Here is an 18,205-nt window from a genome sequence, read left to right on the forward strand (position 1 = left end):
GCCCAGAGCAGATAAAATGGCCGCAGACCAGAAGATCTCTCCCATTAGAGCAGGTATGAAGAGCAGACCACCCATTCTCTTCCCATACTTCTGCTGGAAAGGGTCCAGCATGGTGACATAACCTCGAGAACGCATGGGCTTGGCGAAGAACAGGCCTCCTGCACACGGGAGGAATGTTGGCAGGTTTAAACGCACAGAATATTGGGGATTTTCAGAAGAATGTAAAATATATTTTGATTATTTCACAAGTAAGTCTACATTGTTAATTTATATATTCCAAACTGTAGTCTACTACTCAGTGGCATTCTGAAAGTATTCAGACCCCTTGACTTTTTTCCACATTTTGTTATGTTACAGTCTTATTCTAAAATGGATTAAATTAAATGTTTTCCTCATCAATCTACACACAATACCCCATAATGACATCACAATACCCCATGATGCCATCACAATACCCCATGATGACATCACAATACCCCATAATGACATCACAATACCCCATAATGACATCACAATACCCCATGATGACATCACAATACCCCATGATGACATCACAATACCCCATGATGACAAAGCGAAAACAGGTTGAGAAATGTTTGCAAATGTATTAACAACGAAAAACAGAAATACCTGATTTACATAAGTATTCAGACCCTTTGCTATGAGACTTGAAATTGAGCTCAGGTGCATCCTGTTTCCATTGATCATCCTTGAGATGTTTCTACAACTTGATTGGAGTCCACCTGTGATAAATTCAATTGATTGGACATGGTTTGGAAAGGCACACACCTGTCTATATAAGGTCCCACAGTTGACAGTGCATGTCAGAGCAAAAACCAAGCCATGAGGTCGAAGGAATTGTCCGTAGAGCTCAGAGACAAGATTGTGTCGAGGCACAGATCTGGGGAAGGGTACCAAAACATTTCTGCTGCATTGAAGATCCCCAAAAACACAGTGGCCTCCATCATTCTTAAATGGAAGAAGTTTGGAACCACCAAGACTCATCCTAGAGCTGGCCGCCCGGCCAAACTGAGCAATCAGGGGAAGAAGGGCCTTGGTCAGGGAGGTGACCAAGAACCCGATGGTCACTCTGACAGAGCTCCAGAGTTCCTCTGTGGAGATGGGAGAACCTTCCAGAAGGACAACCATCTCTGCAGCACTCAAACAATCTGGCCTTTATGGTAGAGTGGCCAGACGGAAGCCACTCCTCAGTAAAAGACACATGACAGCCCACTTGGAGTTTGCCAAAAGGCATCTAAAGACTCGCAGAGCACGAGAAACAAGATTCTCTGATCTTGAGTGGCCCAGCCAGGGTCCAGACTTCAACCCGATCGAACATCTCAGGAGAGACCTGAAAATAGCTGTGCAGCAACACTCCCCATCCAACCTGACAGAGCTTGAGAGGATCTGCAGAGAAGAATGGGACAAACTCTCCAAATACAGGTGTGCCAAACATGTAGCTTTATACCCAAGAAGAATCTAGGCTGTAATCGCTGCCAAAGGTGCTTCAACAAAGTACTGCTTAAAGGGTCTGAATACTTATGTAAATGTGATTTTTACGTTTTCTATTTTAATTTATTTTGTAACATTTTCTAAAAACCTGTTTTTGCTTTGTCATTATGGGGTATTGTGATGTCATTATGGGGTATTGTGATGTCATTATGGGGTATTGTGATGTCATTATGGGGTATTGTGATGTCATTATGGGGTATTGTGTGTAGATTAATGAGGGGGGGGGGACAATTTAATCAATTTTAGAATAAGGCTGTAAGGTAACACAATTTGGAGAAATTGAAGGGGTCTGAATACTTTCCGAACACACCGTTTATATTGAGATGACTCACCTACGACTAGACTTAGCGCATATCCAAAAGGCGCTTGTGCCCAAGCCAAGCCATACCCAGGAAGATAGACGTACTCCGCTGTTCCGTTGATATATCCACCACCAACCCAGGTCGCTGCAATGACGACAACAACTAAATGGAAATGTTCAGCCGACAGTAATTCAGAGAGTAAAATCACGATAACCCGACGCGCGTAAAACCAAACGACAAGGTTACAACATTGCGCTTATTTTTGAATTGTGCTTGAAAATGAACGCTTGGTCCGATTATGAGTTTCTTCACGGAAAAATGTATTTAAAAAAATAAAAAAATCTGTAAACTAAAGATGTTCAATGTTGCATTTCAAACATGTTAGTTAGTGGCTTTAGTTAAAGCATTTCTCCTAACCATCGAGCATGAGTTATCAAATTGAATCAGCCTTTATATGTTTTTACAACCGGTTTTTATATCAATCAAGTAAAACATTAAAACATTTTAAAAAGTCTATCGTCCTACAACATTCTGTTAGTAAACTTCTAGAATCCAGAATCACCTTTATTTAGAAATCAACTTACAAATAGGAAATCGACTAACCTATCGCAATCATCCACACACAACGAAACTCACCGGTCATGGTAAAACCCCCTACAAATAAACCAATGTCTCTGCCACCGACCATGATGGTTTCACTGCGGTCTGTACCCTCCGCTTCCCCGGCGTGTTTGTTCTTCCACGCTGCCCAGATCCCCACCGCGAGGATTAGAACGTAGAAGAGGGCGATCGCCGCCAGTCCCTCCACGTGGATGCCGGTCATCTTGTCTTGTTTGTTTTTTAGCTCGTAGCTGAGCCGTGTGTCCTCGCTAGAAACCGGATGGCATTCAGACCTGCGTGGTGGGGTGCGGAGAGAAAGTGGACATTGAATTGAGTGGCAGTGAAGGATGGACGAATAGCCTAAAAGATCAAATAAAGACAAAAACATTATACTTGTAATTATCTTTTGTTATGTTATTTCCTTAGATTTATTATGTTACTATTTTATAACATCAGAAATAAGACAACAATCTTCTTTTTTTTTTTAAATCCCCAGACTAGTTTCCAAAATCTCTATGTATGTGCGCAAAAAGCCCATTACGCACAACCCTCAGACAGTCCGTAGAGCTGTTGACGCGTTAAAACGGACTTCATCTTCTGACGGGAGAAATGTAATATCACTGCGAAAAACATCTATTTAAAATATCAAACGTGTCCTTTTTAAACACAGCCCTCCTCAAATCGGAAAATTATTATATAGGCAATATCTGGAACAATGGTATATATTTTTTTTAAATAATAATAATAATAATACAGACTGATTTACTTTACAATGATGTAGAGATTCCTTTACATGGTCTAACATGTCTTCAGCAACAGCAACAACAAAAATGAGTAAATAGACAAGTTACCTGAAATGTCTCTTGGCTCTACCGGAAACTTGAGGTTTAAAGCCGCTTCTCAACGAACTGGGTGTAGAGATAAACACTGGCCCCAGTGCGTTATTCTCCGGTAACCCTGCTTGAAAACTAAGTAATGATCAACTCAAGAGCTCGTGCTAGGATCGTCCCTCCCGGTGACTTTTATAAGAGTGGCGTCAGACGTCCGGTGTTCACGCGCGGTCAGAGAGAGAAAAGTGAACATCCTTTTTGATGAGAATAATGAGCACGAGAAACGTCACTGGGTTTTTCCTACCGTTACTAGTGGTGTACGCAAGTGTGTGTGTGTGTGTGTGTGTGTGTGTGTGTGTGTGTGTGTGTGTGTGTGTGAGAGAGAGAGAGAGAGAGAGAGAGACCACTGTGACTGACCCCAAATTAAGGAAATCTTAGACTATGTACAGACTCAGTGAGCATAGTCTTGCTACTGAGAAAGGTCGCAGTAGGCAGACCTGGCTCTCAAGAGAAGACAGGCTATGTGCAACACTGCCCACAAAATGAGGTGGAAACTGAGCTGCACTTCCTAACCTCCTCCCAAATGTATGACCATATTAGAGACACATATTTCCCTCAGATTACACAGATACACAAAGAATTAGAAAACAAATCAAATCATTATAAACTCACATATCTATTGGGTGAATGGTCACTGTCCATGGTTCTGAACTGGGTACAATTTTATTTTAACTAACTTAATCAGTTAAGAACAAATTCTTATTTACAATGACAGCCTACCGGGGAACAGGAGGAGAACGACAGATTAGCACCTTGTCAGCTCGGGGAATCGATCCAGCAACCTTTCGGTTACTGGCCCAACGCTCTAACCACTAGGCTACCTGCTGGTTACTGGCCCAACGCTCTAACCACTAGGCTACCTGCTGGTTACTGGCCCAACGCTCTAACCACTAGGCTACCTGCCGGTTACTGGCCCAACGCTCTAACCACTAGGCTACCTGCCGGTTACTGGCCCAACGCTCTAACCACTAGGCTACCTGCCGGTTACTGGCCCAACGCTCTAACCACTAGGCTACCTACCCCCTGTACACTCTAACCACTAGGCTACCTGCCTCCTCTACACTCTAACCACTACGCTACCTGCCTCCTCTACACTCTAACCACTAGGATACCTGCCTCCTCTACACTCTAACCACTAGGCTACCTACCCCATCTACACTCTAACCACTAGGCTACCTGCCTCCTCTACACTCTAACCACTAGGATACCTGCTGGTTACTGGCCTAACGCTCTAACTACCAGGTTACCTGCCGTAATTGATACACATTCTAACCGAAAGTGTCGAGTTGCCTCTGTGAACAGCCAGGTCTGGTAACGATAACTCCTTGCACGGAGTTCAAACCCTAATTGACGGATTCGGACGTGGTTGTTTTCTGAATAAAGAAAAACAACAATTTAAATAGAGAAAAGAGAGGCCTTGGTTTCAGAAAAAAAAATCCCAATGAAGAGAGAACTGACAGACAGTCCAATGAAGAGAGAACTGACAGACAGTCCAATGAAGATAGAACTGACAGACAGTCCAATGAAGATAGAACTGACAGACAGTCCAATGAAGATAGAAGAACTGACAGACAGCCCAATGAAGATAGAACTGACAGACAGTCCAATGAAGATAGAAGAACTGACAGACAGTCCAATGAAGAGAGAAGAACTGACAGACAGTCCAATGAAGATAGAACTGACAGACAGTCCAATGAAGATAGAACTGACAGACAGTCCAATGAAGAGAGAACTGACAGACAGTCCAATGAAGATAGAACTGACAGACAGTCCAATGAAGAGAGAAGAACTGACAGACAGTCCAATGAAGATAGAACTGACAGACAGTCCAATGAAGATAGAACTGACAGACAGTCCAATGAAGATAGAACTGACAGACAGTCCAATGAAGATAGAACTGACAGACAGTCCAATGAAGATAGAACTGACAGACAGTCCAATGAAGATAGAACTGACAGACAGTCCAATGAAGATAGAACTGACAGACAGTCCAATGAAGATAGAACTGACAGACAGTCCAATGAAGATAGAACTGACAGACAGTCCAATGAAGATAGAACTGACAGACAGTCCAATGAAGATAGAACTGACAGACAGTCCAATGAAGATAGAACTGACAGACAGCCCAATGAAGATAGAACTGACAGACAGCCCAATGAAGATAGAACTGACAGACAGTCCAATGAAGATAGAACTGACAGACAGTCCAATGAAGAGAGAAGAACTGACAGACAGCCCAATGAAGATAGATAGAACTGACAGACAGCCCAATGAAGATAGAAGAACTGACAGACAGTCCAATGAAGATAGAACTGACAGACAGTCCAATGAAGATAGAACTGACAGACAGTCCAATGAAGATAGAACTGACAGACAGTCCAATGAAGATAGAACTGACAGACAGTCCAATGAAGATAGAACTGACAGACAGTCCAATGAAGATAGAACTGACAGACAGTCCAATGAAGATAGAACTGACAGACAGTCCAATGAAGATAGAACTGACAGACAGTCCAATGAAGATAGAACTGACAGACAGCCCAATGAAGATAGAACTGACAGACAGTCCAATGAAGAGAGAAGAACTGACAGGACAGTCCAATGAAGATAGAACTGACAGACAGTCCAATGAAGATAGAAGAACTGACAGACAGCCCAATGAAGATAGAACTGACAGACAGTCCAATGAAGATAGAACTGACAGACAGCCCAATGAAGATAGAACTGACAGACAGCCCAATGAAGATAGAACTGACAGACAGTCCAATGAAGATAGAACTGACAGTAGATCCATACAGAAGTTGTGTTTCCAGAGTGAAGAAACATCGTTTAGATCCAACAGACAAGCCTAAAAAGCTTTTTATGTCTCCACAGTATTTATCCCGTCTTGTCCATCAAGTTGTCTTTGAGCTTTTCTGATATGAACATACATATATATTTTTTTTTATGCTTAAAATGACAAAATAGCTTTTGCATAATACTACACACATAATGTAACTGTATCCCATGAATGGAGGTGACAGCTTCTTCACATCCCAAACCTTCTTGGCACCAGTCTGGAAGGCAGCATCGTGCAGGCAGACTGCTCATGTTCCCCCCAGTCCCAGTCTCCTGCTCCAGCAGAGAGAGGTAAAAGAGAGAGAGAGACAGAGAGAGAGAGAGAGACAGAGAGAGAGAGAGAGACAGAGAGCGAGAGGTAAGAGAGAGACAGAGACAGAGAGAGAGACAGACAGACAAGACAGACAGACAGACAGACAGACAGACAGACAGACAGACAGACAGACAGACAGACAGACAGAGAGAGAGAGAGAGACAGAGACAGAGAGACAGAGAGAGGTAAGAGAGAGAGGACAGAGGGAGAGAGAGAAAGAGAATGAGGTCAGTGAGAAGAGGACAGGTTAGGGGACTAGGAGTGGTTGGTAGGGAACTACTTCCTCCCTGAGGAGCCGTCGTTAGGGAACTACTTCCTCCCTGAGGAGCCGTCGTTAGGGAACTACTTCCTCCCTGAGGAGCCGTCGTTAGGGAACTACTTCCTCCCTGAGGAGCCGTCGTTAGGGAACTACTTCCTCCCTGAGGAGCCGTCGTTAGGGAACTACTTCCTCCCTGAGGATCCGTCTTTAGGGAACTACTTCCTCCCTGAGGAGCCGTCGTTAGGGAACTACTTCCTCCCTGAGGAGCCGTCGTTAGGGAACTACTTCCTCCCTGAGGATCCGTCTTTAGGGAACTACTTCCTCCCTGAGGAGCCGTCGTTAGGGAACTACTTCCTCCAGTCAGTCTGTCTTGGAGACACAGCAACGAGGCCAGCTGTGGAATATCTCATTAGAATACTGTTCAAATCACCAGCCAGAGGAATCTCTCTCTCTCTCTCTCTATCTCCCCCCCACCCTCTGTCTCTCTCCCTATCTTCCCCCCCACCCTCTTGTCTCTCCCCCCATCTCCCCCCCACCCTCTGTCTCTCTCCCTATCTCCCCCCCACCCTCTGTCTCGCTCTGTCCCCCCCCCCCCCCCCCCCGATGTAGCAGCTGATTGGTTAGTAACAGGTGCTGTCTGGTCTGATGTAGCAGCTGATTGGTTAGTAACAGGTGCTGTCTGGTCTGGTGTAGCAGCTGATTGGTTAGTAGAGAGAGAGAGAGAGAGAAGAGAGACAGAGAGAGAGACAGAGAGAGACAGAGAGAGACAGGGAGAGAGAGAGAGACAGAGAGAGACAGAGAGAGAGACAGAGACAGAGAGAGACGGAGAGAGAGAGAGAGAGAGAGACAGAAAGAGACAGAGAGACAGAGAGACAGAGAGAGACACAGAGAGAGAGAGACAGAGAGAGAGAGAGAGAGATATTAAGAGGAGAAAAGGATTTCATCATTGCTTTAAACAACTCCAGTGGCTCCCTTCGCTCTACCTGTCTCTACCTGTATATACCTGTCTCTACCTGTCTCTACCTGTCTCTACCTGTATATACCTGTCTCTACCTGTATACCTGTCTCTACCTGTATACCTGTCTCTACCTGTATACCTGTCTATGCTGACAGTGTGTGTGTCTGGGTGTGCGTGGGGGTAGAGTGGGTAGTAGAGGCAGAGCAGTAACCCTCCTAACCTCTCCCTTCCTGATTGGCAGGCTCTGCCCGGTGTGTGTGTCTCTCGCGCGCACACACACACACACCACACACACACACACACACACACACACACACACACACACACACACACACACACACACACACACACACACACAGCCCCGCGTCGTCTCTGGGTCACATAACAACAATCTGACTGGTGAGTGAAGAGAGGGAGAGTAAACAAACACAGTTTAAACTCAAGTAAAAACCCGACAAAACTTTATTTTTGTCTTGTCAGAAAGAAGAAATACATTTGATTTCAAAAAACGTTATATTCAAGAACTTAGGAAATATGTTTTTTTTTTTCTTCTCACAAACAAACATTTTTCTGTTTGTAGCTCATTCTGTGTGTCCGTGTCAGAGACCTGCTGTTCTCGCACTGAGAAACAGAAACCTGGGAAAAAGCTCCTTTTCACCCAAAACATAATTATAAATGAATTAATAGTAAAAAAAACACGTGTTTATTTTGGACCTGTGCAAAAAAATATCTGTACACATGAAAACCTCCGGGTCAGAATGACCTACAGCAATTACATTTTTTTTTTTACATTTTAGTCATTTAACAGACGCTCTTATCCAGAGCGACTTACAGTAGTGAAATACATACATTTCATAAATTCTTTCTCCGTACTGGTCCCCCCCGTGGGAATCGAACCCACAACCCTGGCGTTGCAAACACCATGCTCTGCCAACTGAGCCACACGGGAACCCAGCATCATGTCCGTATACAAAATCTACACCGACATTCCACAACACATCAGTGTGTCCAACATTATGAAGTTAGGTTCACGACCCTGAACGAGGAAAAGTTATTTAATGGAGAAAACCGAGAGGTTAACTAGTATTTTAGACAATTCAGAAGTGGAAAATAGGTGCAATTGACCCGCAACATAATAGGAGGGTTATTAAACAGGGTAGAGGGAGAGATGCATTATATTGTCCTCTTATTCAGCAGGGTAGAGGGAGAGATGCATTATATTGTCCTCTTATTCAGCAGGGTAGAGGGAGATGCATTATATTGTCCTCTTATTCAGCAGGGTAGAGGGAGATTCATTATATTGTCCTCTTATTAAACAGGGTAGAGTGAGAGATGCATTATATTGTCCTCTTATTCAGCAGGGTAGAGTGAGAGATGCATTATAGATTGTCCTCTTATTCAGCAGGGTAGAGGGAGATGCATTATATTGTCCTCTTATTCAGCAGGGTAGAAGGAGATTCATTATATTGTCCTCTTATTAAACAGGGTAGAGTGAGAGATGCATTATATTGTCCTCTTATTCAGCAGGGTAGAGAGAGATGCATTATATTGTCCTCTTATTCAGCAGAGTAGAGGGAGATTCATTGTATTGTCCTCTTATTCAGCAGGGTAGAGTGAGAGATGCATTATATTGTCCTCTTATTCAGCAGGGTAGAGTGAGAGATGCATTATATTGTCCTCTTATTCAGCAGGGTAGAGTGAGAGATGCATTATATTGTCCTCTTATTCAGCAGGGTAGAGGGAGATTCATTATATTGTCCTCTTATTCAGCAGGGTAGAGGGAGATGCATTATATTGTCCTCTTATTCAGCAGGGTAGAGGGAGATTCATTATATTGTCCTCTTATTCAGCAGGGTAGAGGGAGATGCATTATATTGTCCTCTTATTCAGCAGGGTAGAGGGAGAGATGCATTATATTGTCCTCTTATTCAGCAGGGTAGAGGGAGAGATGCATTATATTGTCCTCTTATTCAGCAGGGTAGAGTGAGAGATGCATTATATTGTCCTCTTATTCAGCAGGGTAGAGTGAGAGATGCATTATATTGTCTTCTTATTCAGCAGGGTAGAGGGAGATGCATTATATTGTCCTCTTATTCAGCAGGGTAGAGGGAGATGCATTATATTGTCCTCTTATTCAGCAGGGTAGAGGGAGATCCATTATATTGTCCTCTTATTCAGCAGGGTAGAGGGAGATCCATTATATTGTCCTCTTATTCCAGTCCCTTACTGTAGATAGCCTGCTCTCAGACCACTATCAGGACTGTCTAGTAGTCCCTGGTCAGTCCCTTACTGTAGATGGCCTGTGTTACTGCTCTCAGACCACTATCGGGACTGTCTAGTAGTCCCTGGTCAGTCCCTTACTGTAGATAGCCTGTGTTACTGCTCTCAGACCACTATCAGGACTGTCTAGTAGTCCCTGGTCAGTCCCTTACTGTAGATAGCCTGTGTTACTGCTCTCAGACCACTATCAGGACTGTCTAGTAGTCCCTGTTCAGTCCCTTACTGTAGATAGCCTGCTCTCAGACCACTATCAGGACTGTCTAGGAGTCCCTGGTCAGTCCCTTACTGTAGATAGCCTGTGTTACTGCTCTCAGACCACTATCAGGACTGTCTAGTAGTCCCTGGTCAGTCCCTTACTGTAGATAGCCTGTGTTACTGCTCTCTCCACTGGTGATACGTGATAAGAATGAAGATGTGCTCAAGTCATGTTCCGATCTGCATTTTTCTACATTGGACACTAGATGTCACTCTTGTTCAATTATCTGGAGGGTCTCTGTCTATTGGCTTGGAGGGTCTCTGTCTATTGGCTTGGAGGGTCTCTGTCTATTGAGAACCACTGAAGGCTTGGAGGGTCTCTGTCTATTGAGAACCACTGAAGGCTTGGAGGGTCTCTGTCTATTGGCTTGGAGGGTCTCTGTCTATTGAGTACCACTGAAGGCTTGGAGGGTCTCTGTCTATTGACTTGGAGGGTCTCTGTCTATTGGCTTGGAGGGTCTCTGTCTATTGGCATGGAGGGTCTCTGTCTATTGGCATGGAGGGTCTCTGTCTATCGAGAACCACTGAAGGCTTGGAGGGTCTCTGTCTATTGGCTTGGAGGGTCTCTGTCTATTGGCATGGAGGGTCTCTGTCTATTGAGAACCACTGAAGGCTTGGAGGGTCTCTGTCTATTGAGAACCACTGAAGGCTTGGAGGGTCTCTGTCTATTGGCATGGAGGGTCTCTGTCTATTGAGAACCACTGAAGGCTTGGAGGGTCTCTGTCTATTGAGAACCCCTGAAGGCTTGGAGGGTCTCTGTCTATTGAGAACCCCTGAAGGCTTGGAGGGTCTCTGTCTATTGAGAACCCCTGAAGGCTTGGAGGGTCTCTGTCTATTGGCTTGGAGGGTCTCTGTCTATTGAGAACCCCTGAAGGCTTGGAGGGTCTCTGTCTATTGGCTTGGAGGGTCTCTGTCTATTGAGAACCCCTGAAGGCTTGGAGGGTCTCTGTCTATTGAGAACCCCTGAAGGCTTGGAGGGTCTCTGTCTATTGAGAACCCCTGAAGGCTTGGAGGGTCTCTGTCTATTGAGAACCCCTGAAGGCTTGGAGGGTCTCTGTCTATTGAGAACCCCTGAAGGCTTGGAGGGTCTCTGTCTATTGGCTTGGAGGGTCTCTGTCTATTGAGAACCCCTGAAGGCTTGGAGGGTCTCTGTCTATTGGCTTGGAGGGTCTCTGTCTATTGAGAACCCCTGAAGGCTTGGAGGGTCTCTGTCTATTGAGAACCCCTGAAGGCTTGGAGGGTCTCTGTCTATTGAGAACCCCTGAAGGCTTGGAGGGTCTCTGTCTATTGAGAACCCCTGAAGGCTTGGAGGGTCTCTGTCTATTGAGAACCCCTGAAGGCTTGGAGGGTCTCTGTCTATTGGCTTGGAGGGTCTCTGTCTATTGAGAACCCCTGAAGGCTTGGAGGGTCTCTGTCTATTGAGAACCACTGAAGGCTTGGAGGGTCTCTGTCAATTGAGAACCCCTGAAGGCTTGGAGGGTCTCTGTCTATTGAGAACCCCTGAAGGCTTGGAGGGTCTCTGTCTATTGAGAACCCCTGAAGGCTTGGAGGGTCTCTGTCTATTGGCTTGGAGGGTCTCTGTCTATTGAGAACCCCTGAAGGCTTGGAGGGTCTCTGTCTATTGAGAACCCCTGAAGGCTTGGAGGGTCTCTGTCAATTGAGAACCCCCTGAAGGCTTGGAGGGTCTCTGTCTATTGAGAACCCCTGAAGGCTTGGAGGGTCTCTGTCTATTGAGAACCACTGAAGGCTTGGAGGGTCTCTGTCTATTGAGAACCACTGAAGGCTTGGAGGGTCTCTGTCTATTGAGAACCCCTGAAGGCTTGGAGGGTCTCTGTCTATTGAGAACCCCTGAAGGCTTGGAGGGTCTCTGTCTATTGAGAACCCCTGAAGGCTTGGAGGGTCTCTGTCTATTGAGAACCCCTGAAGGCTTGGAGGGTCTCTGTCTATTGAGAACCACTGAAGGCTTGGAGGGTCTCTGTCTATTGAGAACCCCTGAAGGCTTGGAGGGTCTCTGTCTATTGAGAACCCCTGAAGGCTTGGAGGGTCTCTGTCTATTGAGAACCCCTGAAGGCTTGGAGGGTCTCTGTCTATTGAGAACCCCTGAAGGCTTGGAGGGTCTCTGTCTATTGAGAACCCCTGAAGGCTTGGAGGGTCTCTGTCTATTGAGAACCCCTGAAGGCTTGGAGGGTCTCTGTCTATTGAGAACCCCTGAAGGCTTGGAGGGTCTCTGTCTATTGAGAACCCCTGAAGGCTTGGAGGGTCTCTGTCTATTGAGAACCCCTGAAGGCTTGGAGGGTCTCTGTCTATTGGCTTGGAGGGTCTCTGTCTATTGGCTTGGAGGGTCTCTGTCTATTGAGAACCCCTGAAGGCTTGGAGGGTCTCTGTCTATTGAGAACCCCTGAAGGCTTGGAGGGTCTCTGTCTATTGAGAACCCCTGAAGGCTTGGAGGGTCTCTGTCTATTGAGAACCCTGAAGGCTTGGAGGGTCTCTGTCTATTGAGAACCACTGAAGGCTTGGAGGGTCTCTGTCTATTGGGAACCCCTGGAGGCTTGGAGGGTCTCTGTCTATTGGGCTTGGAGGGTCTCTGTCTATTGGGAACCCCTGAAGGCTTGGAGGGTCTCTGTCTATTGGCTTGGAGGGTCTCTGTCTATTGGAACCCCTGAAGGCTTGGAGGGTCTCTGTCTATTGGGAACCCCTGAAGGCTTGGAGGGTCTCTGTCTATTGAGAACCCCTGAAGGCTTGGAGGGTCTCTGTCTATTGAGAACCCCTGAAGGCTTGGAGGGTCTCTGTCTATTGGCTTGGAGGGTCTCTGTCTATTGAGAACCCCTGAAGGCTTGGAGGGTCTCTGTCTATTGAGAACCCCTGAAGGCTTGGAGGGTCTCTGTCTATTGAGAACCCCTGAAGGCTTGGAGGGTCTCTGTCTATTGGGAACCCCTGAAGGCTTGGAGGGTCTCTGTCTATTGAGAACCCCTGAAGGCTTGGAGGGTCTCTGTCTATTGAGAACCCCTGAAGGCTTGGAGGGTCTCTGTCTATTGAGAACCCCTGAAGGCTTGGAGGGTCTCTGTCTATTGAGAACCCCTGAAGGCTTGGAGGGTCTCTGTCTATTGGCTTGGAGGGTCTCTGTCTATTGAGAACCCCTGAAGGCTTGGAGGGTCTCTGTCTATTGAGAACCACTGAAGGCTTGGAGGGTCTCTGTCTATTGAGAACCCCTGAAGGCTTGGAGGGTCTCTGTCTATTGAGAACCCCTGAAGGCTTGGAGGGTCTCTGTCTATTGAGAACCCCTGAAGGCTTGGAGGGTCTCTGTCTATTGAGAACCCCTGAAGGCTTGGAGGGTCTCTGTCTATTGAGAACCACTGAAGGCTTGGAGGGTCTCTGTCTATTGAGAACCACTGAAGGCTTGGAGGGTCTCTGTCTATTGGGAACCCCTGGAGGCTTGGAGGGTCTCTGTCTATTGGCTTGGAGGGTCTCTGTCTATTGGGAACCCCTGAAGGCTTGGAGGGTCTCTGTCTATTGGCTTGGAGGGTCTCTGTCTATTGGGAACCCCTGAAGGCTTGGAGGGTCTCTGTCTATTGAGAACCACTGAAGGCTTGGAGGGTCTCTGTCTATTGAGAACCACTGAAGGCTTGGAGGGTCTCTGTCTATTGGGAACCCCTGAAGGCTTGGAGGGTCTCTGTCTATTGGGAACCCCTGAAGGCTTGGAGGGTCTCTGTCTATTGAGAACCACTGAAGGCTTGGAGGGTCTCTGTCTATTGGCTTGGAGGGTCTCTGTCTATTGAGAACCCCTGAAGGCTTGGAGGGTCTCTGTCTATTGAGAACCACTGAAGGCTTGGAGGGTCTCTGTCTATTGAGAACCCCTGAAGGCTTGGAGGGTCTCTGTCTATTGAGAACCCCTGTTTATACAGGCAGCCCAATTCTGACCATTTTTTCCCCAGTTATTGGCAAAAGATCTGATCAGATTGGTCAAAAATAAGAATTAGTGGGAAAATATGAGAATTGGGCTTCCTGTGTAAACGTGGCCTTATATGCACTCATCATCCCCACTAGATGTCAGTCTCTTCCTGTCTTGACCAACGGTGGAAAAAATAGTCAATTCTCATACTTGAGTAAAAGTAAAGATACCTTAATAGAAAATGACTCAAGTAAAAGTGAAAGTCCGCCAGTGAAAAACTACGTGAGTAAAAGTCTAAAAGTAGTTGGTTTTAAATATACTTCAGTATCAAAAGTAAAAGTATAAATAATTTCACATTCTTTATATTATTAAGCAAACCAGACGGCACCATTTTTCTTTTTTTCAGGATATCCAGAAGCCACACTCCAACACTCATTTACAAACGAAGCATTTGTGTTTTAGTGAATCTGTCAGATCAGAGGCAGTAGGGACGACTCTTGAGAAGTGTGTGAATTGGACAATTGTCCAGTCCTGCTGAGCATTCGAAATGGAACGAGTACTTTAGGGTGTCAAGGAAAATGTACGGAGTAAAAAAGTACATTATTTTCTTTAGGAATATAGTGAAGTAAAAGTAAAAGTAGTCAAAAATATAAATAGTAAAGTACAGATACCGTAAAAAAAAACTACTTAAGTAGTACTTGAAAGTATTTTTTACTTAATTACTTTACACCACTAGTCTTGAGTGGATTCATAGCTTTACTTGTAATAAAAGAGTAGTCTTCCATACTGACTGAAGGGGAAGTCAAAAACTCTGTCCATGAAGAGTTAACTTTTCAGCAATATTCTGCTGCGTCCCCAGTCCGTCTCCTCCTCTCTCCTCCCACACAACTCCAGCCATATAAACAAAACCCGTTACATTTGTACTGTTGTTATTTTTTTGTCCGTTTCCTGGATTCTCCAAGTCGGTTGGAGTTCTACCCAGCCAGGCGCGCAGGAGAGACATGGCACACAGCGAGAACCAACAGTCGTCCTTTTCTGATATAATAGAATTAAACGTCGGCGGGCAAGTGTATGTAACTCGACACGCAACTTTAGTCTCCGTCCCAAACTCTCTCCTGTGGACTATGTTCAGACAGAAGAACCCTACAGAACTACCGAAAGATCGCAAAGGACGATACTTCTTTGACCGGGATGGATTTCTGTTCAGGTATATTCTGGATTATCTGCGGGAAAGGGACATCGTTTTACCGGACTTCTTCAAAGAGAGAGGTCGGTTACAGAAGGAGGCAGAGTTCTTCCAGCTGCATGAGCTCTCACAGCGTCTCAGACGGACAGTGAGTAAAGACGTCTCTCCCGGGGACGAGCTGGGCGCGCACGGGGACCCGGAAGAGGCTTCGCTTGCGTGCGCTCTGAGTAGTAGCAGTATCACGGCGACGGCCGTGAGCAGCCCGACACCGAGCCTTCCTTCCCCGTTCCAGAAGCATGGCTTTATTACCATTGGTTACCGGGGCTCCTACACCATCGGGAGGGATATTCAAACGGACGCCAAGTTCAGACGAGTGGCCAGAATAACGGTTTGCGGAAAGACGTCCCTGGCCAAAGAAGTTTTCGGAGAGACTCTGAACGAGAGCAGAGACCCGGACAAACCACCTGAGAGGTACACCTCCCGGTATTATCTGAAGTATAATTTTCTCGAGCAGGCGTTCGACAGGCTCGCGGAGGTCGGTTTCCACATGGTGGCTTGCAGCTCCACGGGGACGTGCGCGTACGCGAGCAGCGACCCGAACGAGGACAAAATCTGGACCAGCTACACCGAATACGTGTTCTCCCGGGACTGACCAACCCGTTCCGTTACCCGGCCGTTAGGTAGCCTTACTACCCGACGGTACTGGGACAGTGACGTCATGTGACGCTCACCTGTACGGTAGAGAGACTACCTGCGGAAATGTGAAAACTCCTCTGTCTTCTTTATATTGTCCCCATGTGATTGTGGGAAAGGTTAAAGGTTACTGAGGATTATTCTGAAAGTATGGACGTGGTTGGTTGTTGATTTTCCGAGGCCTATATAAGTCTAACGGAGGTATATTTCCTGTTGCAGACCAGTCTATATTATACAGTTATACTGACTGCTGTTCTCAATGTTGTTCTACTAACATGCCAACACACACACACACACACACACACACACACACACACACACACACACACACACACACACACCACATAAACATTTACACACACACACCACATAAACATTTACACACACACACACACACACACACACACACACACACACACACACACACACATTTACACACACACACACACACATTTACACACACACACACACACACACCACACAAACATTTACACACACACACACACGCCGCAAAAACATTTACACACACACCGCAAAAACATTTACACACACACACCACATAAACATTTACACACACACACACACGCCGCAAAAACATTTACACACACACACACACACACACACCACACAAACATTTACACACACACACACACACACACACCACACAAACATTTACACACACACACCACATAAACATTTACACACACACACCACATAAACATTTACACACACACACACCACATAAACATTTACACACACACACACACACACACACGCCGCAAAAACATTTACACACACACCGCAAAAACATGTACACACACACCGCAAAAACATTTACACACACACCACACAAACATTTACACACACACACACACCACACAAACATTTACACACACACACACCGCAAAAACATTTACACACACACACACCGCAAAAACATTTACACACACACACACCACACAAACATTTACACACACACACCACATAAACATTTACACACACACACCACATAAACATTTACACACACACACACACGCCGCAAAAACATGTACACACACACCGCAAAAACATGTACACACACACCGCAAAAACATTTACACACACACCGCAAAAACATTTACACACACACCACACAAACATTTACACACACACACCACACAAACATTTACACACACACACCACACAAACACCACACAAACATTTACACACACACACACACACACCGCAAAAACATTTACACACACACACACCGCAAAAACATTTACACACACACACACCGCAAAAACATTTACACACACACACACACACACACACCACACACAAACATTTACACACACACACCACACAAACATTTACACAGAACAAGCACAAGGCGTGTGAGGGTTGACATGCTGTTGAACCTAACTCCCTCTGGGCTGTTGAACCTAACTCCCTCTGGGCTGTTGAACCTAACTCCCTCTGGGCTGTTGAACCTAACTCCCTCTGGGCTGTTGAACCTAACTCCCTCTGGGCTGTTGAACCTAACTCCCTCTGGGCTGTTGAACCTAACTCTCTCTGGGCTGTTGAACCTAACTCCCTCTGGGCTGTTGAACCTAACTCCCTCCTGTCTTTGTCTTGGGTTGACATGCTGTTGAACCTAACTCCCTCTGGGCTGTTGAACCTAACTCCCTCTGGGCTGTTGAACCTAACTCTCTCTGGGCTGTTGAACCTAACTCCCTCTTGGCTTTGTCTTGGGTTGACATGCTGTTGAACCTAACTCCCTCTGGGCTGTTGAACCTAACTCCCTCTGGGCTGTTGAACCTAACTCCCTCTGGGCTGTTGAACCTAACTCCCTCTGGGCTGTTGAACCTAACTCCCTCTTGGCTTTGTCTTGGGTTGACAGGCCTCTACTGGATAAGTTGCGTTATTTGTGTTTCAACATCTAAAGCTGTATTTTCAATTTTAAAATAAATCATATCAAAGTAATATTTGGATTTATGTGTTCCTGAATTTGTTTGTATCATGTCTAGAACAGACCAAAACATCTGGGCTAAAGATTATGATGACAAAGTCATTCTAGGATTTAATCGAGCAGCCGAGAGATATTTTTCAGTAGGGGGAAAAAGAGCCATATTCCCAACACTCTGCAGTCACTATGAAAGTTATACATTGTTTCACACCCTTGTTAATCTCATGTGGACAGACTAACCAAACTACATGAGATTTAACTTCTGGGTAAACAGAGAATACA

The 18,205-nt window shown here is 45.6% G+C and overlaps 1 protein-coding gene across 1 annotated transcript; it reads left to right on the forward strand.

Moving 5' to 3' along the window:
* Window positions 1-14,965: 14,965 nt before the first annotated feature.
* Window positions 14,966-17,940, forward strand: LOC123727920 (BTB/POZ domain-containing protein KCTD12-like). Its single transcript, XM_082963191.1, has one exon. It carries the CDS (start codon window positions 15,098-15,100, stop codon window positions 15,932-15,934), a length of 837 nt encoding a protein of 278 aa, XP_082819317.1. The 5' UTR covers window positions 14,966-15,097; the 3' UTR covers window positions 15,935-17,940.
* The last annotated feature ends 265 nt before the right edge of the window (window positions 17,941-18,205 follow it).

The sequence above is a fragment of the Salmo salar genome, chromosome 16 (genome assembly GCF_965601325.2).
Source record: "Salmo salar chromosome 16, fSalSal1, whole genome shotgun sequence".
Lineage (NCBI taxonomy): Eukaryota > Metazoa > Chordata > Actinopteri > Salmoniformes > Salmonidae > Salmo > Salmo salar.

Coding starts and splice junctions, on each gene's coding strand:
- LOC123727920 (XM_082963191.1), top strand. CDS start 15,098: ATGGCACACAGCGAGAACCAACAGTCGTCCTTTTCTGATATAATAGAA.